Below are 25,394 nucleotides of genomic sequence, written 5' to 3'. Positions count from 1 at the left end.
CATTGGTTCCAGAGTAGCCAGGGCTGCGTCTGCCCTTCGAAGGCCTGAGCTTAGGAGCTGCAACAGAGGCCTTCTGACTCACGAGGCTAAAAATATTTACCATCTGGCCTTTTTCAGAGAAAGGTGGCTGACCTCTGGGCTAGACCTGTCCTGTCCAAGAAAAATACAATGAAAGTCACACGTGTAATTTAAAACATTCTAGCGGCCACGTTTGGAAAGATGAAAAAGAAATAGGTAAAATTAAATACGGTACTTCATTTAACCTGGTATCTCAAACATATTATCATTTCAACACGCACTTATCACAAAGAATCTTTTTTTTTTTTCTGTCTTTAAAACCTAGCATGTTAATTTTACACTGACAAAGCACCTTGATTCAGTGGGCCATATTTCCAGGGCTCAAGAGCCACGTGTAAAAGTGGTTACCGGATCGGATGGTGCAGGTCTAAATTGTTCTAGACGCTCCTGCCTCTTGAGCAGTAAAACTTGGAGGACCAAACTGGGCAAACACTTGGTTGGACGTCCGCGAGAAAGAAGGGGGTCTAGAAGGGAGGGATGAGAGATGAAGCCAGATGCCGCCGGGCTTCCTGCTCCTTCCTGCTCTGGGATTCTGTGCATCACAGCAAAGGCAGGGGTGCGGGTGGCAAACAAACTCAAAGGCCCGAAGGGGACACACAGGCACCACCCGACGAGTGAAGGAGGCAAGGAGTAAGACAAGAGGGGATAGTGAGGGTTGGGGCAAACCCAAGGCAGATGCTGCCCTCGGACCTCCGCCAATCAAGGCCAGTGCAGCTGGGTGTGCCCAGTTTTCAGGACAGGCCAGCGATTTAGTTCTGCTTTGTTTGCATGTGAAACTTCCAGGTTTCCAACACACTGCGCGTGCCAAGTGAAAGCATTCTGGAAGCCTCCAGCCTGTGACCTCTGACATAAGACAGCACACTTAGAAGCTTTTTTATTATGGACGATTTCAAACTTTTACAGATCTAAACCTTCCCCCCAGCTCCTCCATCCCTGAATAATTTGAAAGCGAATCCCAGACATCAGCTCATTTCCTGTGTTTTTCACCAGGACCCCCAAAGGCAAAGATCCCCCCCGTTTTTTTTATTTGCTTCAGAGGTAGAATTTCGTGACTCATCAGTTGCAAACAAGACCCAGTGCTCATTCGGCCAATGCCTCCTTCATGTCCATCCCCCAGCGACCCTGTTGTCCCGCCCACCTCCCCTCAGCAGCCCTCAGTTTCCTAGAGCTCAGCGTCTCTTATGGCTCGCCTCCCTCTCGATTTTCATCTTTCTTTATTTTTCCTTCCCTTCCCCCTTCTTAAGCAGGACCACAGAACCTCTTTTTAGAATAATCAGCTCGTTCTGATCCCAGAGCCCCTTCGCGACACGCGGACTGAGTGGGTGATCAGGGGAACGCCGGGCTCCCCCTGTATGGGCCATGAAGCAGGTCGGAGGGTAGAGGTGTGCCCTTGGCAGGCAGGAGACCCCCCCCCCCCGGCACCTCCCAGGGGCATCAGGGCTGGACCCTAGGGCGCACGCGGGTATGGGAGAACAGGCCCAGGCCAAGAGACAGGTTGGGAGCACGATTCGTTTCCAGCTCAAGGCCTTTCAATCCCAAGCAGGACTTCAGAGTTTACCTTTGGGGAAGGAAGGGCCTTGGAAAAGCACAGCTAAAAGAGAAGCCAGAGAAGCCTTCCCTCGAAGGGCAGAGAGAGGTCCAAATGAAAGGAATAGGTTTTGTTTTTTTTTTTCCCAAGACATAACGTGAGGCAGGAACAAGTTTGCCACTGAACAAAAGAAGCCAAAAGCTTCAGAACAAACAGAACTGTAGGACAGAAGGGATGGCCCCGGGTCGTGAGCTCTCCATCGCCAGGAGCATTCAAGCCAGGGAAAGGACCCCATGATGTTCATGGCAAGGAGCTAGATAACCAAGATCCCTGAGCCTCAGATTCTAGGCAAAGAACCAAGTTCCGAATTTTTATCACTATTGCTGTTTTCCGTAGAGTCGTTAATCACTTCTCCCAAGAGTCAGCAGGGCTGGGTACCCTGTTAAGAGCTTATCTTCTTATCATAGTGAATCCTCCAAGGATCCCCTGGAAGTTCAGCCTGAAACGGCCCCTGCCCCGCCCCGTCTCTCTGGCCCGCGGTCCTGTCTACCAGCTTCCTCGTCCTTCCTCCTTTGCTCACCTGACTACTTCTCCCTGGAAACTGAGCCCCAAGGGCAGGGAACAGGTCTGTGCTGCTCCCTGCGGTGTCCTCAGCTCCCAGTGCGGTGTCTACCTGCAGGAGATGCCCTTGGATGGCTGAACCCCAAAGACCAAGGCTAGGAGGCAAAGACCTGAGCTCGGGGGCGAGACTGTTTATGAGCTGTTTATAAACAGCCGGCCTGAACCCAGGGAAGCCCGGGCTTTGGGAACCGGGGGTGGGGACACTCATGGATGACCAGCAGACATGTGGCAACCGAGAACAGTCATCCAGAGAGAGGCAGGGCCAGGGCTAATGTCACCATGAGGCACAGGGACATTATCCAAGATACCTTTAGGAGCTCCTGAAACTGCTCTTCTTTCTTTCCGAATTGGGAGAAATCTGTGAACTTTAGGGTCAGAGACTACACACATCTTTACGCCAATGCTGTTATAAAGTATGATTTTAATCTTTTTTTTTTTTTTTTTAGTGGAGGAAGGGGCCTACGCCAGGAGGAGAGCCCAAGGCCCGTGAAAAGTCAGGGCCCCAGTCGGGAGGAGTGCTAGGCAGGGTCCCACGCGCCCCTGCCCTGGCTGGCCCGCCCAGAGGCCGTGCAGCCCACACTCACCAGTGTCTGCACGATGGCATGGTTGGTGGCGTTCATGTAGGAGTTCAGAGGAAAGGCGCACTCGCCCTCACAGTAGTAAGCAGCATAGCCTTCAGGAGCGATGATCCAGTCCTGCGGGAGGCACAGCATGAGCCCCACAGGACCTCTCACGCCCCAGCCCCCTCCTGCGGGCCAGGCTCCGTGCTTCCAGGGGACAAAGACACAGCCCACACCGTCCTGAGCAGCTGGGGGTCCCACAGGAGCGGGAGAGGCAGAGGCTGGACGATCACAGTCCCCGCAGAAGACAAGATGAGGCAAAGACCACCCAGGGGCTGGGCTGAGCCCAGAACGGACGCCGGCACGGCCTTGCTGGGAGGTGGCCCAGAGACGTGTGACTGGGGCTGGGGGGAAGGGGGGCGGTCAACTCCAGTGCTGTGAGAGGTGGTTACAAGTTGGCAGTTTGCTTTGAGCAACGTGGGAGAGTGACGACTCGCCCACAACACTGAGAATGAAGTGACTGTGTAGACAAACCCGCCCGCGCCTGGTGCACATGCGTGGCTTGGTCGAGGATGCTCACAGCCAGGCCTGCCTTTAGGGCTGGGTCAGCCCGGGGATGCCGTTCAGATAGCATGCACACCCCTCACGGACTCAAGTCCGTGGACTCTGTCTGCAGAGGAGCTGGAGCCTGGGGTCGGGCTCCAGCACCAGGACGCAGGCACGGCCAGGCGCCCTGTGGGGCACAGACCCACAGGAGGGCTCCACACCGGCTGTGGGCTACTGTCCCACTAGTCCCCAGGGAGGGATCTGGACTCCCCCACCAAACCACAAGCCCGCTGAGGAGTGGACAACAAAACCACTGGTCTCGGGGATCTCAAAGCCCTGTTCCAGATATTTGAGCTCCATGAGGGCAGGCAGAGGGTCACACTCCCTGCTGCGTCTCCTGAGCCTGGAAGAGTGCCCAGAATGTCAGAGACGCTCATAAACAGCCATTAGAGTACGTGACCCTCATGCCTGTCCTAGGATTCATCCCCTGCCCTTCGTCCCATTCTGTCTGAATCATTCCAGAAGGAGCCGTCATGGTCCTATGACACAAGCTCATCCCCAAACAGGTGACAGGTGCCGGACCAAGCACCCAACCCGAGCTGGGCCAATCCACCCCTGCCCCGGGGAATCTGAATCATGGAAGGGGAGGGATGGACAGGGCAGCGGGGGATGGGGGGACCCTGCAGGCGACGGGCTCTGCCCCATCAGAGAGGAGCAGCCAGCCGCAGGATGGAGTTCAAGTTCCCACAGCAAATGAGGCTCGGAGTCCAGAGTATGGGGGCTCCTGGTTCTCTCCTGAATCTCCCCCAAGTTTCTGCTCTTGCATGCCACGAGGCGACCCTCAACCTGACGTCTCGACCTGCTTAGGACTCTTGATTCTGGTGAGAAACGTGACTCACTGCACACACAGGACACAGGCCCGCTGCTGTGGGGAACAGCGCAGGGACACCCACGCTGGAGCTCTAGCCATCGGGGCCCGTGCGGCCACCCGTCCTTACCTGCCAGCCCAGGTCGCGGAAGCTGACGTACAGCTCGTGCTTCTTGCATGCCTGCCTCTGGTCGCTGCTGCTGTTTTCTGCATTGGCGGGAGACAGGGTTGCGGGTGGGGGAGAGGAAACACACACACATATTAAGGCTCCCTCAGTCTAAGGCAGTGGTGTGAACACAGACAGACTCAGCTAGAAGGAGACCTTTCCAACACAACAGCTGTTTGAGGACCCGTAGCCTTAGAACTCATTTTCACCCCCAGGAAGCTGCCTGGGTGGGCAGTGCCATCACCCCCATCCCTCTTGTGCCATCTTAGCCCCGAGCCCTCTCTGGATCCGTCCGTGGACCTTGGTCTTTCGGTGCACAGGTGTTGTCCGGATGCTGACCACTGCCGGGAGTCCATATAGGAACCCACGTGCCACCACGCTGGCTGCAGGGGCCTGCTAGAGGGGTCTGCCTCTGGTCAAGCTCACCTGCCGAGGCCAGCCTGCCTTGCGAGACTCACCCTCTTCAAGGGCAGCAGGGAGGGACACAGACCGGGCCTGGGACAAAGTCCCCACCACCAGGAAGAAATGAGAGGGTGGAAAGGCCAATCCCACTGACCTCCCAGAGAGACTTACCACTACTGAGGTTTGTTTGAGGAGCGAAAACTATGCACTGGGGTTTTCCAGAAGTATGTAATGATTGCAGGCATCTGGGCTAGGGTTTGAGCACTTGGAACATGTAGGAAGCTCTGCCCCCGCCCCCTCTCTCTCACACACGCACACAAACACACACACACACACACATTCTGGTGTTCCTGCACAATTTTTCATTTGCAGCTATGAATATTTTTTCCCCCTATCTATGCCTTGTCTTTCCTCCAGCTAGAACTTTCTAGGAGCTTTCTTTCATGCTCAGAGCAATGTCTCAACACCTGCCCTTGGCCTGTATGGCCCAATATGGCCCTGTTTCCTAAGCCACAGTCTTCTTTCTGTGCTGTGGTTGTACTGCCAAGCCTGTTCCTACCTCAGGACCTTTGCACTTGCTGTCTCATCCACCCGAAATGCTTCTTCTTGTAATCTTTCTGAGTCTGGCTCTACTTGATATTCACATCTCTCCTCATATGTTGCCTCTTCGACACTGTGAGGTCACCACTGGGTCCCCAGAGCCCAGTGTCAATCAATATTTGTGTCATTAACACACATATAAAGAAGTCAATGCCTCTGTCTATGGCTGTGATCCTTCCAGGCCTCAGAGTCCCAGAAGGTAATACACACCAGTGGGTGAGGGACACAAGGAGAACGGCTCACAGGGTGGAGAGGAAAGTCCAGGAGACGACCCAGGGTTGTCTGCTTGCCTGACCTGCACTTGGGAACCATCCAAACGCACCTATTTCTACCTGCCCGGTCAGTTCTCTCAGATGGCTAGGTGAATGGCTCTTCTGGTGGCCTCAGGGGCTTGTGGCAACCCCAGCCCTTGTCACTGACTGGTTCAGAAGCCAGGACTGAGCTCACCAGTTCTTATCTCATCCTCAGAGTGAGGATTGGTTCAGATAAGAGCAAAGGATCCCATTCAAGCCAAAAGGATATGCTGGCAGCATGCTGGGGGCTTCTGGAAAAAGTTTCCTAATTCTTAAGGAAGACCATGAGAAAAGATGCTCATCTGTTGCTCCTGTTGCCTGGGAACAGCAAAGGAGGAGCGCTGATGGTTACCTGCAGCCACAGCCTTGAGGAAAAGCCAACACTGAACATGGGGCACAAGGACAGTAAGCCAAGGACAGTAAGCCTGGATCAACCAACCCTCATGCCCACCCAACCTTGCACTGGGAGTCAGTGGCTTTCCTAGTGGTTGAAGCCACCTGATCTGGGTTTCTGAGACTTGCAGCCAAACCACCCAAGGGCTCCTGCCTGGAAAGGTGCATCTGGTGTGGGGGTGGTTGTCAGCTAGAGCCCAGGTAAGACCCTGGTGGTGTAGATAGACCCCAGAGCACACCAGCTCCCGAGTGGAGTCTGACCAGTGGGTCAGGACCAGGCAAGGGGGTGTGGCTCCAGCTCCGGAGTCAGACCCTGGCTCTCCTAGACCTTGGGCTCCTCATCTGCAGAGCGACGAGGAAGTGCCCACTCACTGGGGCAGCCATGTGTGTTCAAATCTGTTTAGCACAGCGCTCAGCTCATAGCCACCAGAGGCTGATTATTATCCTTCCAGCCCACCTGCGACGAAAGGTTAAAACTATATACACACTTCACCCCCCACACACACTCTTTAACCATTTGGAGTTAATGATCGCTTCCTCCAAACCCAACACCAAGCTACATTTGGAAGAAGTGAAATACCCATCAGTTTCCTGCGGTCCCCAGGAAGTCTAACTGTATGGCTTCTAGGTTAATGAGAAACAATAAGATAAAAAGGATATCACTGAATTCCCTTCCCTGGACCTCAACTTCCCCATCTGTGAAATGGGTGTGAGACTTCAAATGGGTGTGAGCCACATGTGGCAACCATACACTGTAAGTCAGGAAGATCTCCTTAGACACCTGCTGGGCGTTATGTTGTCCTAGAAGTAATGAATGTACAGGCACCCGGGCTACGCCGAGGCTAGGAACAAATCTGAAATGAAGTGGTGAGGGAGGGGGTGAGGGTGGGAAGGAGAACGAAAAGGAAGAACAAGGTCAAGGAGAAGAAGACAGGGCGGGAGGCAGCAGAGGGCACAGCGATCAGAAAATGGTCTCCAAGAAGCCTTCTAGAAATGCGTAGGTCTGAGATGAGCACATATGCACGGCTGGGTGGTTCAATCCCGTGCAATTCCCACCGCCACCAGCCTCTGTGAATATTCCTGATTTTGTACACATCTTTATATCTATAGTTCAGCAAAGCAATTTTTTAAAGATTTGCAAACCAGTGAGAGAAATCACATTGAATTCATTATGACAGAATTGCATGTGTCTTTACAGGAGGGATCCTGGCCCTCAGGGACATTCAGAGCTTCTGAGATGACCTCAGTGAGGGTGGGGTGGGCACAGTCTCACCACCTCAGTACCTAGTGCTCCACCCATGCATCCATCCATCCGTGCATCCATCCATCCATCCATGCTTCTGTCCATATATCCATGCATCCCTCCATCCATGCATCCATTCATACAAACCATTACTGAGTGTCTACTGGTTTACAGATGCTGCTTTAGGCATCAGAGCTACAGGTATGAACAAAACAAAGCCCTGCCTGGGGGCACTTGTCTTCCAGTGACAGAGGCAGACAGTAAGCCAGTGAGTAAACGGAAACTGCATCCTGTCGAGGTGGAGAACAAGACAGAAGAGGAGGGTGAGCTGCCAGGGAGGCTGTGGGATGGGGGGTTCCTCACAGAAGGCTCTTCCGAAGAAGTGATGTTTGTGTAAGAACCAGAAGGAAACTAGCCAGCCAGAGAAGCATCCAAAGGAGGAAAATTCTATGACGAGGATGTAGGGGAATGGAGAGGAGGGTGCCCTCCATGACCGAGAAGGTCAGCAAGAACCCTCACCGCAGCAGCTGCTGACCAAGGACAGAGACGCAGGCGCTAGAGCCTTCCAGGGAGGAGGAGGCATGAGCGGAGCTCAGCAGCAGGCAGTGCGGGAGGGGCGGACGGTCTTCTTTGCTGGACTGACTTCCGAGGCTGGACGCCCGGGGAGGACAAAGAAGGAATGGGGGCCTGGGGTTCTAGCTGCAGGGGGGTAGGAGGGCCTCTGGAGGGCTGGGTGGCAATTAAGATATGAAGGTCCAGGTCAAGGGAGCCATCAGAGAAGAGCCTCAAGAGATCTATTGGACCATCTGCAATACTGTCTAGAATGCACTGAGTGGAAGTCCAAAGACGGCCTCCATCGCTGTGGCCACGCGCGCGGCCGCAGGTAGCACCATCAGCGCGCAGCCTCCTTCTCCCTCTTCACTGGAGGGAGGTGGAAGGTACAGGGCAAGGAGGGAGAGCGTCCCTCAGCCAGCGATGTGGGAGGACCGAACATGTTAGCGCGGGACACGGCCGTGGCAAAGAAGTTTCACGTCAAGTGCCAACACTCCTGGCTGCTTGATGTCATGAGTGAACAGGGACTGGAAGCTTTGGGAGGCTCAGTGAAAAGGTGGTGCGACCATTGATTAGTAATGTCTGCCATGAGCAGAGGCAGGGCAGGTGTAGGCCTGAGAGTCACTTTTCCCGACTCTATCTTCAAGCAAAGCAATGATATTTGGCTGAATGTTGAAACCCAAGACATTGAAATCTAACAGGATTTGGATTTTGTGAGCAGCTTGTGAGCCCAGCTGTGGGTGTCAGTGGGGGATGGGCGCTGGCCCTGCCACCAAAGACCCAGCCACCTGCACTACCTCTCTAGGCCTCCTCGGATTGTGGGAGAAAGCGGTCGGAAGTCCTGTTTCCTGACGAACTCATATTAGCAGAAAGACTAGGACAGGGAAGAAGAGATGCCCGCAAAGGAGACTCCCAGCTCCCCTATCCCTCTGGTCTGGCCCCCCTGAACCCACACAGGTTCCTCATCTGCCTCGACCAGCCCCTGCCCGAGCAGCTCACAAGTTACAACCTCCAGATCATTTGGGGAAGATGCTTAATTCCTAGGGGGTTGGGTGCAAACATGGGAGGGGAGAAAAAAGTGGGACCCAGTCTCTCAACCCCAAACCACACCCCCTAAGAGCAGGGGAAGGCTCTGGGGCAGGGTGGGGGGTGATCAGTCTACCGGGACCTCGCAGCGGACCACAGGCAGGGGCATGTGTCCCTCCCACACTTGAAGGGCCAGCACATGAGAGGGTTCAGGATACCAGCCATCACGTGAGGTAAAGCCCTTCAAAAGGATGTGTAAGTATGCGTACACACACATTCAGACATTCTGGTTTACCAAGCCTTGGGGTGGGGGGGAGGGGCAGGCATTGGTATTTTTTTTAAAAATTACATTTCCGGGAAGGATTGAGATGAACTGCCAAAAGGACTAGGAAGTAGAAAGTCCCAGGATGCCACCTTACACCAGTTAGAATAGCCAAAATTAGCAAGACAGGAAACAACATGTGTTGGAGAGGATGTGGAGAAAGGGGAACCCTCTTACACTGCTGGTAGGAGTGCAAGTTGGTGCAGCCTCTTTGGAAAACAGTGTGGAGATTCCTCAAGAAATTAAAAATAGAGCTTCCCTATGACCCTGCCATTGCACTACTGGGTATTTACCCCAAAGATACAGATGTAGTGAAAAGAAGGGCCATCTGTACCTCAATGTTTATAGCAGCAATGGCCACGGTCGCCAAACTGTGGAAAGAACAAAGATGCCCTTCAGCAGACAAATGGATAAGGAAGCTGTGGTCCATATACACTATGGAGTATGATGCCTCCATCAGAAAGGATGAATACCCAACTTTTGTAGCAACATGGACGGGACTGGAAGAGATTATGCGGAGTGAAATAAGTCAAGCAGAGAGAGTCAATTATCATATGGTCTCACTTATTTGTGGAGCATAACAAATAGCATGGAGGACAAGGGGAGATGGAGAGGAGAAGGGAGTTGAGGGAAACTGGAAGGGGAGGTGAACCATGAGAGACTATGGACTCTGAAAAACAATCTGAGGGTTTTGAAGGGGCGGGGGGTGAGAGGTTGGGGAGCCAGGTGGTGGTTATTAGAGACGGCACGGATTGTATGGAGCACTGGGTGTGGTGCAAAAACAATGAATACTGTTATGCTGAAAAGAAATTAAAAAAAGAAAGAAAGAAAGAAAGAAAGAAAGCCAGTCAGTCCCAGGATGGAGGCAGATTCCAGGCAAGCTAGATAGGTTGCCATGTGAGGGAGTGAGAGCGCATCCTGGGGATTATGTAAATGAGTGTTTGGTGTGGATGCAGGAAGAAGTCAGGTGTTGAATTCAGCGTGAGGCCTGGTCCCTCTGCCTTCATTACACCCAGCAGGCCTGCAAGATGCTGGAGTCCGCAGGATGGATTGTGCCGTCACATGCTGCCTGACTGATATGGAAAGAAATCTGGCAAGTTCCCCTCGTCTGACCCTTCCTGAGCACCCCACCCTGCTCCCCGCCATTCTCAGCACAGCCAGGAGGATCATCTGATCATCCCTGCCCCCACACCACAGCTTAAAGCTCTGCAAAGGCTTCCAAATTTGTTTTGGATGAAATTCAAACTCAAGATGTGACTCTTAAAAAAACTCCTGATCTCGCTCACCTTGCCAGCCCCACCCTCCTATTCCACGGCCTCCCTCTCTCCTCAAAGGAGCCCCACTGCTTCCCAGCCTAGGCCTCTCTGCCCGTGGGTCTCACTCCCTGGATTACTCTGGTCCAGCGGACCCATCCAGGCCTCGGGGTACCTGCTGGTCCCCGAGCTCTTGGTGGGGCATCCTTCTCTGCAGCTCCCTCCTCCAGGACGTGTCCATCCCCTAGTCACCATCCCTTGCCTCTCAGGCCTGTTCATAAGGGACAGCCACCTCCAGCCTGGCCCAGACCCCGAGGGTGGTCCATAGCTGGGCTTTCCCCAAGGGACCCCAATGGCTAGAGCCAACACGGAAGAGGTTTCTACTGTAAATTAAGGGATTCGGCAGGATTTTCGACAGGAGGCCTTACAGAGCCTTCCGAGAAGCCTAAAAGCAGAGTGGATGCACCGGCCCGTGAAGAAGCCTTCCAGAGTCCCTGCACACCAGCTTCAGAGACACTGAAGCCATCCGGGGCCCAGGGGGTCAGGAAACCCTGCTCTAAAAACTCGACCAAGCATAAGCGACCAGTCCTTTCTTTGCCTTCAAAAAGGAAAATAAAGAGAAATGTAAAAACTGGCTAAGTGAACCCAAATTAGCTGATGCTAATATAAGGTTAGTCTGGGAGTGTGGGCTTCTTGGCCACCGTGCGCCCCCTAACATGCCCCTCTGGGCCAGCCTCAGGGCCCAGGAGCGGGCAGAGCTGAGAAGCTCGGGTCCGAGTTCCCCACGCAGCTGGCAGCCTGGTTCCCGCTGTGGACCCTGCCTGGCTTTGGAGCCCACCCAGAGCCCTGATACGGCACAGGGACACGCGGCGTAAACCACCCTGTAAAACGTGGTGGCTCCGCTTCCTACCGCTGCGTTAACAAATGACCCCAGACGCGGCGGCTGAAAACAACGCCCGTTCATCTCCTTCCAGCTCTGTGGTTCGGAAGTCCAATGCGGGCTGGAGTCTAGGTGTCAGGGGGCCGTGTTCCTTCTGGAGGCTCAGGGAGACATCCACTTCCCTGTCTCTCCCCCTCCTTCTCGTATGCCACACTCCGTCCCCACCTCCAAAGCAGGTGACGTCACACCTCTCCGATCTCCTCTGGCCTCACAGCTCTCTGACCACGTGAGGCTGGATTCTCCCTCCGGAAGGACCCCCGTGATTACAGTGGGTGCAGGGCCCGCCTGGACCATCCCGGCTTATCTCCCTATTCCACAGTCTGCTGATGGGTAACCTGCATCCTAGGGCAGCCTCGGCCCCCTGTGCCTTGTAAGGTAAGACATTCACCCATCCCAGGGATTAAGACATGGACATCTGGGGAGCGGAGGGAGCACCCCTCAGACAGCCACACAGCTGGCCCCAGTGAGGAGACGGGGCAGGAGTTTTCTTTCAGCCACAAGCTGGGTTCTTGGGATCTGGGTGGTCATTTCTGCAGTCCGTGGGGAAGATGGTTTGGTGGTGAAGTTATCGGCATCAAGGTGCATCTTTTCAGAGGCGGCGCTCAACGTGTTAGAGATTGTGGGGCAGATCAGGACATGGGCCTGCAGGCCATAGGCACCCCCAGTGCTGAAGAGGCCGGTCCAGGCCCACCCGGCTCCCAAACCCATCCCAGCAACCCCAGGCCACAGGATGCCAGCAACATCCTCGGGCCTGGTCAGCCTGGAGGAAAGGGACCACGTGGCAGCCAAGCCCTGAGGCTGGCAAAGGCAGGCCCAAGTGAGGCTCAGCAAATGCCTGGTAAATCATCAGAAGACACTTAACAGGATCACTGGGGGCACCAGAGCGCATCCTGGCGAAGCCAAGCAGGCTCAAATCCCAGGGCTGCCTCTCACTTGCTTTGTGCACGTGGACGAGTTACTTAACCTCTCCGAGCCCCACGTCTGCCCCCGCTATCAGATGGGAGACCATCCTCCTCAGAGCCTCAAGAGCCACAGAACACCACGCACACCCTACAGCAAGTACCTAAATGCCTCCGGCCCCGAAGTCACGCACTAGCCAGTACTTCCTCCTAATCTTTGAATTGCTAGCTATGAAAATGCTACCTTTATTTTTAATTTGTTTTTACTTACCATAATCCATCATGGCAATGAACCGAAAAGTACCCCCTTAAATACACTGTAAGATCTAGTGCTCTTTTTTTTTTTTTACTTATAAAAACAAAATATTTCCAACAAACCTAAAAATATCCCGAATAATACACAAAAAACTCACTACCACCCATTAGCAAAGGAGCCATGAGTTTGAAGTATCTTTCGCTTTAAGAACTAAAATCGAAAATACAGCAAACTCCCCCATTTTTCTTCCTTTTCACTCTCAAGCAGCGCCTCCCTGGGAAGGTGGAGTGGTGTCTTCCCGCTTCATGTTTCTAGAGCTTTCTTTCATTTACTTGTAGCTGTCATTTTGACTACTTGGAAATTTACACGACTGGCTTCGTTCTACTAATGCTTGGCTACGTGCCTTTCGAAATGAACTTACTACTTATACACAGTTAAGGCGGTGAGCTCCGCGCAGGATGGGATTTTGAGTCACAAGCCTACCGGGGTCCTACTGTGGGTCCCTGGGGTCCGTGCATTAACCTTCCCAGGCATACCTGCCACGTTGGCCACCCGTAGGGCTTCCTGGTTCTTGGGCGTCTTGGAGCGGTTCTGGCTGCGCTGCTTGCCCCCTGTGGAGCGGGTGCTTCGAAGGTGGACCTCCGTGGCCTTGAAGAAGGCCACCATGAAGGGCTGCTTGTTCTGCGGCCCGTGCCGCCCAATCAGGCCCGCCAGCTTGGGGTTGATGCTCTGCCCTAGATAGGAAGCAGGCAAATGCACAGAAGATCGATTTCAGAGGAGAAGCAGTGCGCGGGGAGGGGCTGCACGCCTCACGGTCCACTCCTGCACCTGCTATCGGTCCATCCACATCCAGCAAGTGCTTATTCAGCATTTACTCTATGCCAGGTTGCTCAGGGGCTTGGAACACAGCAGGGAAGCACACAGAGGGGTCCTCTGGGTGTGCACACAGTGGGGCAGGGTGTCAGGCAGGCAGCACAGACCACGGCAGCCCCTGCTGATACGTGTGCACACAGTGTAGGAACCTGGCTGAGGTCTGCGGGCTCCGGCTAATGGAAGTGCTCCTTACATTTCATTGGCCAAAGCAGGTCATGTGATCCACCCAATTTCAAGAGGTGGGAGAACCCTGTTTGCCCAAGGAGGGTGGGAGCAGTTGCAAACAGGCCCAGTGACCACCACCTTAGGCATGGAGGGGCTGTTTGCGCAGAGGACTGGGTAACAGCGAGGGAGGGAGTCATGTGGGTCCTGGGGACAGGCCTTCTGGGCAGAGTGTACTGCAAAGGTAAATGCTTGGACGTGGGAGGGAGGTGGGGTGTTCAAGCAACAGGGAAGAGACTGCTGCTGGGTTAAAGCACAGACTGGGGGTGTGGAGGGACGAAGAAGGGATCCGTGGGATAAATCAGGGGGATAAATCAGGGGGAGGGACGGGGTGGGCCCCAGGTGGCGGGGAGCAGAGCTGGCCAGAGACAGTCAGATCCTCGGTGATTCATTTTTCAAATCGGTCTTTGGAATTTATGTTGAAGGTTTTGTTTTGAAATGATTACAGATTCACAGGAAGTTGCAGAAGAAAATGTACAGGGACGTGCCCCGCACCCTGCCCAGTTCCAGCCCACAGTCCCATAACTAGAGCATATCCAAAGCCGAGAACCACAGAGCCCGGGTCTACTTGGAGAGAAACAACCGACAGCATTTGCCAAGGGACTGGACAGAGAGTGTGAGAAGGTGCAGAGTCATCCCTGACTTCCACGCTCTGGGCCCGAGCACCTGGAAGAAGGGAAGGGCGTTTACAGAGATGGGGAAACCGAGGCAGGGCTGGGGTGAGGTGGAGAGAATCGGCCGCGGAAGGGAGGGTGGAAGACAGAATGCAGTGTGGTTCGGCGGCTGCTGTGTGCAATGTCCACCTGTCTCCGGAGGGAAACTGGCAGGTGGGCAGGACCATCCCAGCAGGAGTGCGGCCCCTGATCCAGGGGGGAGAGATGGACCCCGAACCAAACATGCTCTGGCCTGGTGCCAGACTTCCCGGATTCACGTGTTGCCTCTGCCATTCAACACAGACGCTTCTCAAAACAGAGCTTTGCACGTCGGACACGCTCGAGAAATGCTGGCCCGGGGCGTGGGTCGGGGTGACACAGAGGAGCTCCTCCGGGGACAGGGTGTAGCTGGGCAGCGAAGTGACAGCTGAGCCCAGGCATCCAGTCTCCACCACCGAGAGGGCAGGGTTCACACTGCGTGCCCAGACAGGGAGGATCTGGAAGGAACTTGGGGAAGAAGAAGGACACCCAGAGGATACAGGACCCGAGAGACAGAGAGGAGACAGCAGACGGAACAAGGACCGTGTCCTGTGTGCTGCTGCTGGGCGGGCGGGGGCTGGGAGCGGCCAACAGGCCAGCGGCGAAGGCCACCGCCCGATATGTACCGGGTGTCATGCCGCAGGGAGATAAATATTCCAAAGGAAGATAAAGCAAGAGAGAAGGTAAGGAAAGCTGATGTCACTCATGAGAGAACAGCCCAGAGGCCGAACAGCCTGCCCATGGACACCCAGCTTGGAAGGGACCGAGCAGAGTCTGGACCCAGGCTGTGTAAGAGGGACAGAAATACATAAGATCCAGCTAGGTTGGAGGGGTCAGAGGCCAATGAACGCGGATTCTGGGGGGCGCCGGGCCCGTCCACATCTGGAATTAACTTCACCTGGAGTCCCCCGGACGGGCCCAAGTCAGGAAACCCAGCCTCCCGGGGCCCAGATCGGCACCAGAGGTTCGCTTTCGTGTTCTCACAGCTCGTGTTTAAAAGAGCAAGCGTCCCCCATACCCCACGGTTGTACCTTCACCCCCTGGAACGTTCGGCTCTCCTGCATTCTTTAGCAAGGGTTTCCTCGAGTTCATGCATTTATAATACGAATGATTCTATAAAAGAAACCATTAAAGTGGAGCCCCTAGGAATTGTATTTTGCCCTACCCCCACCTGGAAGGCTTTTAGGGCAAAATAAAAATGCCTCGCCTGAAAACCTGATGCTGTTCCAGGCACAGTAAATCCGAGGGCTGCGAGCGGGCTGCGCAGCACCGAGGGAGGGTGTCCGGCCGGCTTTCGTGGCGGTCAAGCACAGCCAGGCCCGGGGACCTGCAGCCTCGGGGAAGCAATCGGTAGACACGGAGGAAAGAAGGGACACTTCCGGGGGGGTCCGAACTCGCATCTGCCGCTGACCGCCCGGTGTGGGCCAAGAGAGGTAAAGTTGGATGCGGGGGCCTCAGTGGCCTCATCTGTAAAGTGGGGACGAGGCCATTTGTCTCACCCATGGCCCCTCTCCAGGGTACCCAACCCAATTTGCGTTTCAGCCTTTGTGTCTTCGCGGCCCTGCCCTGGTCACAGGGGTGAGCCTGTGGTCTAACGGACAACTAATCTTCCAGCCACGGTGATTGACTCAAGGCTGGGCCTAGGACCCAGTGCAGCCCATGAATGAAAGTTTCTGGAGAAGAAACTTCCCACTTAGCATCCAAAAGCAACCCTCTCTCTCCCCAAGAAAAACAGGGAGGAGGAATGGACGGAGCCCCAGAAATGGCCACCAACTGGAGACCACGAGAGGATCACATTTTCAAATGGGGCTGATCTGGTGGAAGGAAGAGCAGAGAGACAGACACAGGATCTCTGGTGACGTTGCTGAACCACTGGATCAAACCAGTCCTGAAGTCCCCTTCTTGCCCCAACCACCAAGATGACTAAAACCCTGTGATTGTTTAGTCTAAGCCGCATACACGTGTGTCTACAAAAACAGGTGTGCGCAGTTCCTCATAATTGGGATGGTAGGGTTACCACTGTTTCCTATAAACCTGGGTTTTATGCAATACACCGTGGACATCTTTCTCCATCAGCGAAACACCCCAACCTCGTCCCCTATGGCCACAGAGGAGCCTCGCATCTGAAAATGCCTTTACCTCATCCTCTCCTACTGACAGACAATGAGGTCAATGTCCCAGGCTTAAAACAACCACCCCACTGTTGGCCCATTGTTCATTCAGCAACTACTAGTGAACACCTACTGTGTGCCCCGCTCTGTGCGAGGTGCAGGCACAGCAGTGAGCCAGAGGAACCCCCAAAGGTCCCCCTGCCCCCCCAGGGAGGAAGATAAGCCCAGGGATGTGGAGGATGGTGGCCACGAAGAAACTAGGACTGGGTCGGGGCAGGGACAAGGGGGCACTGGTCAGGGAGAGAAGGCCTCTTAGCCACGGGGATTCTGGGGGAGGAACGTTCCCCATGGAAAGAACGGCCAATGCCAAGTCCAGGAGGCAGGAACACACGATGTGTGTTTGAAGAACAGGGAGGAGGGCTAGGGTCAGAATGGGGGGGGGGGTGATAAGGTTGGGTCCCTGGGGGCCTTTGTGGGGGCTCTGGATCACAGTCTAGGTATTGTAGCAGCCACAGAGGGTCTGCAGAGGGGATGTGGCCAGACTTTGGTGGTGAGAGGCCCAAAGAGGCTGGCGTGGGGGGAAGAAGATGGCCCGGAAATGAGCCCCTCCCTCCAGGCTCTCCTCTAGACTCTGCGCTTTGGCAGCCTCTCTGGGTCCTGCCCACGTGCCCTGCCAGCCAGGGCAGGGCGGTCCCCTCCACCCACTGCCCCAGCACAGGTCAGGGCTCCAAGACGGGCCACAGCATGTTCACCAAACAGACGGCGGCGACACAGTGGCTGGTCCTGGGCCTCCAGCGCTCAGGCCGTTGGGGGGCACTAGAGGAGATGCACAGATGTCCTAGGAGCATCCCTCCCCCAGAGTCCTGACAAGCAAAATTGTCTGCACACATCCACAAGTGTCCCCTGGGAGGCCACAGGTCCCGAGTGGCGAGCCACAGCTTGGCACACATCCTCCTACAAGCTCCACTCTTGGACAGACACACTAAGTTACATCCTCGCCGTCAAGTTTTTAACTGCAGAACTCCAGAGACAATGTGGTATTTTACCCAGACAGTTAACGGACCAGGAACCTAAATAATTCATTCATCTTTTTTACACATATTCATGGTGCACAGGCAGGGGCCAGGCACTGCCCTGTACCCTGGAGGTTACACTCACAGTCTGGGGAAGGAAGCGCGGAATCAGATAAGCTGTGACAGAAATTTAAAGCATACACCAACATACGTAAGTATGTACATGCATAGGGGTTTTGTTTTAATACCCCCCCCCCAAAAAAGGGCCGAGAAGGGTTTTACTGGAGGAAAGGACATGTGGGTTGTCTGGCAGAAGAATTCTGTTTCACTTTATGATATCACAGGGCATTGGCTTTCCGTAGCATAAGCCAGGGCAAGCATCTGTTTTGATGGTGTGTTTCTAAATGTCCAGGGTGAGTGTCACAACTAGGGAGCCAGGCCACATGCACCGGGCCGATGGCTGCAGGGAGAAGTAACTGATGGAGACAGGGAGGCACGAGAAACCAAATACTTGAACCATAAAGTCTGTGTCTTCAGGGAAGTTGGAAAAGATGTATAGTCCAGCTAAGAATTAATAAGTTAAAAAACAAAACAAAACAACAACAACAAAAAATCCACCTGAAGATTTGCCCAAGAGCAGGTTTGCCAGATTTTGCAAATTAAAGTACAGGAAGCCTGGCTGAATCTAAATTTCAGAGAAATGAATAATGCTGGCAGTATATGGGACATACTTATGCTACGTAATAACGTATTGTTTATCTGAAATTCAAATGTAATGGGATGTCCTGTATTTTAATCTGCCCAGAGGCCCTCCTCAAGTGAGGAGAAGACGGTCTTCCCAAAGTAGCAGTAGATCTGATCCCCTGTGCTGGCTGCACACGTACACCATGGGCGAGACATCTGGTCTACCCCGTAGGCAGGTATGTGGGCTCAGAGCAAAGGCTCACTGCTTTCTTCTTCTTTGGTGGAACACATTGCTTGACTCTTTGTGGGCTGCTTTACTTCTGTTTTTATTTTGGGTTTCCTTTTTTTTTTTTTTTAATGTTAGTGTTTAAACGAACATCTTGTATACAGATGAGTGAGTCTTCCCAAACATACAGCCTGAGGTGGTCACCACTCTGATCAGGATGCAGAATGGCTCCTGTGCTGCCTTTTATCTCGTGCGTCGAAGCTGGAGATACTGCTGCTTCCTGGGGACACTGGTCAAGGTCTGGAGACATTTTGGAGCTTTATGACTTGAGGGAGGTGCTTCTCCATCTTGTGGGTAGAGGTCAGGGATGGTGCTAAACATCGTATGGTGCTCAGGAGGGCGCCCCCCCATGTCAACATGCTGATGGAAAGGAACTCCACTTTCTAGACCTGCTCTTGCTCCAAGACCCTTCCCAGGCTCCCACACAGCTCCTCCTAGGATGGGCACTGCAGGCTGCTCAGAGATGGTCTCCTCCCTAAAAAGGCAAGCAGAAGGAAAGAAGATCCTCTAGCCTGCCTGCTTCCTTCTTCCATGCTTGGGAATGTGGAGGCTGCCGTCTCGCCAAATGTGATGTGGTGAGTCTTAGGACACAGCATGGAGCCAGGAAGGAGAAGATCTTGACTACTATTGATTCTGTAGCCCAGGGCTTGGCCAACTGCAGCCCGCGGGCCAAATCCAGCCTGCCGCCTGTTTTGCAAATAAAGTTTTATTGGAACACCTCTTTGCACATTAGTGCACATATTTACCGCCTGCGTTCATGCTCTAATGCCACGGTTGAGGAGCTGTGACAGAGTCTATCTGGCCCACAAAGCCTAAAAGTTAATTCAATATGTGGTACTTTATGGGAAAAGTTTGCTGACCTCTGCTCTAACCAACCCTAGATCCGCATCCTTCCGGACTTGTAAAGGAAACCATAACTGCCCAAGATAAGGCACTTTTGTTGTCTATCATTTGCCTGATAGAGTTGGCCGGCAGAGTTGGTTCTCTCTGTTGCTGGCTCACAATATAGACGAGGAACAAGCCTTACCGAGTGTTTGCTCTGCACCAGGCACTGTGCTGGGGCCATTCCACGTGCTGCTGCTCAGGCAGGCCCCCGATCCCACATTTACAGAGGGAGAAGCTGTGTGGAAGCTGTGAACTTGACCACCACACCATCGCTGAGTCCAGGTGGATAGACACACAGGAAGGAAAAGATTGCTCGGGCATGAACGTGGACAACCTACAGAGCCTCAGACAGCAGGAAGGATTCCCCAAGACATGAGGAGGAAGGTCTTCCAAGGGGGGAGCCAGGTGGGTGGTGGTTTGGGGGCAGGACTCTGGGCCTGGAGGACAGGGACAAACCAGTGTGCGTCAGGCCACTGCTGGCAGGTCCTGGAGAGGCAGGAGCAGAATCAGCACGCCCAGCCCCGGGGAAGCTGCCCAAGGAAGGGGCATGGAGCCCGAATGGGGTCTCTTGGGAGAAGAGAGAGCACAGCCCCATCACAGAGAAAGCGACATCTTGGTTTTGTAATTTCTTTGTTTTCCAGGCCCAGAGCCCCCGTGGAGGCCCCCTGGTGGAGGCCCGCAGCAGCAGAATGCGCCTTGTGGATGGGGATCCTGCAAAACGTGTTAACTCCAGCCGCTGGTCTCCATGGACCAAGGCCCAGGTGACGGGTGAGAAGGTCTGTATGGCTTGTGACATCCGCCGGGCCCCACTAACCCCGTGTTGTCCCAGCCACGGCCGCACACCCAACCCGGGAAGGACCCATCCCAGCCTCTGGGTCATCAAGGCCTCCTCCTGTCTCTCACTCAGCTTCTGCACAAACAGGATGTGAAGCAATCGCAGGGCGAAGGCACCTCCGAGCCAGCTGCACGGCGGGCGGGAGCGCTCGCCAACCTCGGCTTTACGCGGCTTAGCCTCCGCGGCTGTCGTGGGCACGTGGCTCACCTCCCGCTCCCAGCGCGGCGGCCGTGGCCGAACGCTGGGACAGCAGACACCCTCAATCCTTTAAATGCCTTGCAATCCCATTCAATCCCCTCGGGGAAAATGGAGAAGAGAGGCACGTGCTCTCGCGCCCGAGGAGAGAAGCCCGAGGCACCCTTTGCGCACAGACTTCCAGAACACAAGGAAGGAGACACGGGGCGGGTGGCAGGAGAAGGGGCCCTCCGTGTCCGAGAGCAGCAGCTGGAGGCAAGGTGGGTAGGAGGGACCGCCAGATTGTCTTCTCAGATTGGAGAGTTGGGCTTTTCAGCGCTGCCCTCCTGAGCCTCCGAGTGATTTCTTCTCTGGGCAAGAGAGAGGGAGGACACTATAACCTAGAACAAGAGGCTGAGTCCTTGTCTTGGGTCCAAGTCCAAGTCCAAGTCCAAGTCCTTGTCTTGGGAGCGAATGTCCAGGTGTTTCCACATCTGCAAGGACAGAGGTGCCTCCGGTTCAAAGCCATGTCTTCCTCTCCCTGTGGCTTGGGACAGAAGGTGGCAGTGGAAAAACCCCGGATAAACCCTCCTGAGGATCCCAGAACTTGTCTTCACGCCTCCTCCCTGACCTTTAGCATACTGTCTCGTCACTCTCCACTCCAACGAGATAGCGGGCGACGTGATGGCAAAGTCCCTCAGGCCGTAGCCCAGGGCCTGCAACAATCCCAGGCTCATCAGATGCTTGCTGAGTGAAGAAATGTGTTTCCAGTGCGGGCGGACAGGCTCTGGACTACAGGAAGCAGGTTCTAACACCCAGGTGCCGGGGCAGGGAGAAGCCGGCATCGCTCCCCAGCCTGGGACGCCGGACCCAGGGATGTCCCGTCCGCAGGCACAGTGCCCAGGCCTGGGTACTTTCAGGAGCCCGTGAAAATGTTTTAATGTCTCTTAAAGTCAGAAGACACATGAACTTTTGAGGGTTACAGAAATTGTTTTCATTTTTAATCCAACCAGGATTCTATTCATCTTTATACTGTCGTGGTCATGAAACATCATTTTTACTAGTTTTCTTTTTAACAGAGGGAGGAGCCCACAAAAGTTTCATGCGGCGCTGGCCACTTCTGTTGGTCCCAGGAGCAGGAAGCCCATTGTCCTCTGGGTTCTTTCTCGAGCACTTTCCTCCCCCAGCAGGAAGCAGGACACTGTAGGGTCCCGGGCTGTCTGTCCCCAGGGCTCAGCCATGTACCCGGCGGACGCTCCTGGGGTACGCTCTCCCCAAGCCTGGTTCCCGCGGACCACATCTCCTGGAAGGCGTCCCAGCAAAGAGCGAGTCAGGCTGGGGGGCTGGAGTCAGAACCAGCGCCAAGCCCAGGTCTGCCCGAGGAACTGGGCGACTTCAGGCAAGCGGACCCCCCCCTTCTCGGCCTCGGTCTCCTCGTCCACTAACGTGTCGATGCTCACAGCCACACTCCCTGGGTGGGTCACCGTGATCACGAAGCTAGTCGACAGCAACCATGACGCTGACAGGAGCTCGCAGGAGGGAGTGTGGTCAGGGCGCCCGGCCCAGGGCTCAGCATCTCACAGGGATTCACTCTTCTGCCTGATCATTATTGCGTCCGTGGAACAGAAGAAGGGATGAGGCACGGAGAGGCTGCGCCAGCTGCCCAACAGGACACGAGGCTGTCCGAGGAGCAGGGCTGGGCTGCCGGCTCCAGGGTCCACGTGGGAGCCACTGGCCATTCCCTGGTCTGCACAGGAGCCCCGAGCCGGCAGCCTGGCCCGCAGCGAGGGGTCAACCTTCACCGGCACCACGGGGACAGCCCCCTTGTCAGCTGGCTAGCTCTCTCTAGCTCTGGGGGAGCTGGAAGGCATCAGCACCCCTCCGTCCTCCGTCCTTGCCTCCTCTTCGCTCCCACTCACTCGCCCCTGGAGCAGGGGGACCCCCTGTGTGGCTCGGGGGCGGCTGCCTTTCCTCCTATCTTCTGTGCAAAGGGAAAGACAAGTAGATGCCAGCCCTCCTTCCCCCAGCGTCCTGTCCCCGGATGAGACACTGCTCCCACGTTGGCTCCCAATGAGCCACAGGTGCCTGGAGCGTTTATGGGCTTCTCCCCTGCACAGGCACGCTCTTTGCTGCTCCCCGGGGGCACTAACAGGAAGGCACAGCTGTTGGGAGAGGGAACAGACACACACATCCTGGGTGGTCTCAGGAGGGACTTGGAGACCCGGTGGGCAGGAGGCTCACATCACACCAAACATAAAGCTTCTCAGAGAAGATCTGTGACATCTGTGCCTCACGAGGCTGGAAGCCAGCTCACCAGTATAACTATCATCAACAGGCCCATTGTTTGGGTGGGAAAACTGAGGCCTCTGAGATGGGACAGGCTCCGTATTCCGGCAGCCAGCTAGCGGCTACAAGGTGCTGCTAGGGTCCGGACCAGCATTACACTGTCCCTGTCGGACCTGTCTCGGTGCTCCTTCTCCCTTCCTCCCAAAGGGGGCACTGGGGGCTGGGCCCGGGTGCCACTGCCCTGGAACTCGGCTTGCCCAGGTACCACAGGAGGCAGCCATGTTCACTGAGTTTGGGTTAATGCCAGCAGTTGCCCCCGAGGCGGGGACCCCATGGCTCCCACAGGCGGCACAGCCGTGGTGCACCGGCATACGGAGCCCCGAATCCATGGACTCCCCAGCAGGCTCTGCTGGTCTTTCACGGGGGTAGGGATTTAACCTGACAGGGTGCTCAGCCCGAGCATGGTCTTATTGGCAGGTACCCCAAAACACGGGGCATGGCTGTGTCAGCAGGTCAGCACTGGGCCAGGCCCCAAGTGACTCAGGGAGCTCATGAGAAAAGGCAGCTTCCTGGCCCAGCCCTCAGGGACTCAGCACCCACGGGTCTGGGGTGGGGGCAGGAATCACTAGCCTCAACATGCCCCCCAGGGGATCAGGGACACTGGGGTCAGAGGGAAAGGAGCTGCATAGCCAGGAGCCCGTGGTTTCAGAAACACCGGGCTCACTGGCTATATCTCATTCCCACGAAGATCCCCAAATTCATAGTCCCAGTTAGCCATAGTTCACTCTATCCCTCTCTGATGGTCTGCGTGGGTGGTCCTTTCCCGACCCAGGCCGCCAGGCCAAACCTGTCGGCTGCGTATGCACAGTGCCTGGACAGAGCAGCCCTATTCCTGAGTGGAGGCATCCATGCCCAGCTCCGGGTGCCCCATCTAGGAGGGGGCGGGAGGGGAGGAGACAGGCCCTGAGTCATGAGTACAGTTTCCGATCCTTGCTCAGACCCTGGGTAGCATCTTACAAGCACTAGGCTAGCCTCCCCTTAGATGAAGAGAGATCCCCAGGGATCTGCGAGAATATGGAGTCGCACACCTGCCGGGGGCCTACTGTCCCATGAGGATCATACGGGCAGCACCTGCCTAGTGGCCCCGTGGTGGGAAGGACAAGAGGCTATGGCCTTCCGCACTGACTCTGGGCTCAGCTGCTGTCCCGAGTTGAACAATTAAGCTCTTCACTTGCATGAGCTCATCTGATCCTTCACCACCCACCCTGGAAGGTGGAAACTATTATTAACCCCACTTTCCAGATGAGGGACATTAAGTGACTCACCCCAGATCATGTGGGTAGAAACAGTAGAGGTGGGGTTTGAACCTGGTGAGTCTGGCCTTCTGAGTCCAAGCTTTAACCATCAGGCTGTGCCATCTCACTGCGTGCTAAGCTTCACCTGGATTTTGGGGGGAAGCAGAAGCTGGAGGACATAAGAGCACAAGCCCCAGATTTTGGGGAGAGAAAGATAATGGCAAGCCTGACACTCGGGAAACTGGGTTGGGTGTCAGTTAAGAGAAAAACCAAACTTGGGCCACCCCAAGCCAGCAGGGCAGACAGGGCAGAGAAGCACAGGACCCATCAAGGTCAATATGGAAGATCTAGACAATATCCACGAGTCCAGGGAAATGGCCACTCTGAAGAGAGGAGTCAAATCTACTCTAGCCCCATTTTTACTTCATCTCCAATATGTTCCTCGGGAGTGTTTAAGTAAAAAGAAGAGCTGAATGAGTCTGTTGTCAAATAAGTTTAGAATTCCTCTATGCTCTGTGCCCCATCAGGAAATTCACAATGGATATTTGCAAAATAAAGATTCTGATAAGTCCTGCAGAGAAATCTGCTTAGTTTATCCAACCTCGCCTTTTCACTCTTAACAGATCATGAATCCTTCCCTTTACCCTGGGACACCCACTGACACTTCATGGGACACAGTTTGAGAAGTTCTGGCATACAGCAGGGATTGCATTCTTTGTCTATAAATAATCATCTGAAAATAATACATCTTTTCAACTTTGTGGACTACAGTCTCTGTCATGACTACTTAACTCTGTTGTGATAGCATAAAAGCAGGCCTAGATAATACATAAATGAGTGAGTGTGGCTGTGTACTAATAAAACTTTATGGACACCAAAATGTGAATTTCATATAATTTTACATATCATGAGATAGTCTTCTTCTTTTGATATTCCTCCTCCATTTAAAAATGTGAAAACTAGTTTCAGCTCAAAAGCCACAGAGAAACAGGGTGCAGGCTGAATCTGGACCACCGGGCATATAGTTTGCCAATCCAATATAGAGCCATGGAAAACTCTAGCAGTTCCAGGACCTCCCCTCTTTATGTGTCATGGAGAGGGGAAAGAGGAGGAGAGGGAGGCTGAAGGCTCCACCAGTAGAAAGACCAGCCTGGAAGCGAGACAAGCACAGTCTTAAACTCTGCTGCACCTCCCACAGGGTGCATGGCCTCAGGCCAGTCTCAGACTGAGGGGGTAGCTCCAGACCAAAGCGGTGGCCTCTGATAGGAAAGAAGAGAGGCACGGCCCAGCAGCAATAAAACAAAAGGTGAGACAATTTGGCTACATCACCCCAACCCATTTGGCACCTGGCATTAACCACTGTAAAAGAGAAAAATGAAAAACTGACAAATTATTTGCAGCTCAAATCACAAAGAGCCAGGTGTCCTTAGAATCTAAGGAAGAAAAAGACCAACGCTCTGTCAGAGCAATGGGCAGAGGGGATAAACGCATG

At 54.5% G+C, this 25,394-nt stretch overlaps 1 protein-coding gene across 2 annotated transcripts in view; it reads right to left on the bottom strand.

Annotated features, from left to right (window-relative positions):
• Window positions 1-25,394, bottom strand: part of BMP7 (bone morphogenetic protein 7) — an 88,121-nt gene that overhangs the window by 2,541 nt on the left and 60,186 nt on the right. The window contains exons 4-6 of one of the 2 annotated variants that reach the window (XM_059133183.1): window positions 13,083-13,280; window positions 4,332-4,408; window positions 2,812-2,922 (exon numbers count right to left, since the gene is read on the bottom strand). In XM_059133183.1, the coding sequence (XP_058989166.1) occupies window positions 2,812-2,922; window positions 4,332-4,408; window positions 13,083-13,280 (386 nt within the window). The remainder of the gene's footprint in view (window positions 1-2,811; window positions 2,923-4,331; window positions 4,409-13,082; window positions 13,281-25,394) is intronic. The other variant, XM_059133184.1, reaches the window with a different exon arrangement.

Source organism: Mustela lutreola, chromosome 9 (genome assembly GCF_030435805.1).
Source record: "Mustela lutreola isolate mMusLut2 chromosome 9, mMusLut2.pri, whole genome shotgun sequence".
NCBI classification, from domain to species: domain Eukaryota; kingdom Metazoa; phylum Chordata; class Mammalia; order Carnivora; family Mustelidae; genus Mustela; species Mustela lutreola.
This window is presented reverse-complemented; position numbering and strand designations above follow the sequence as displayed.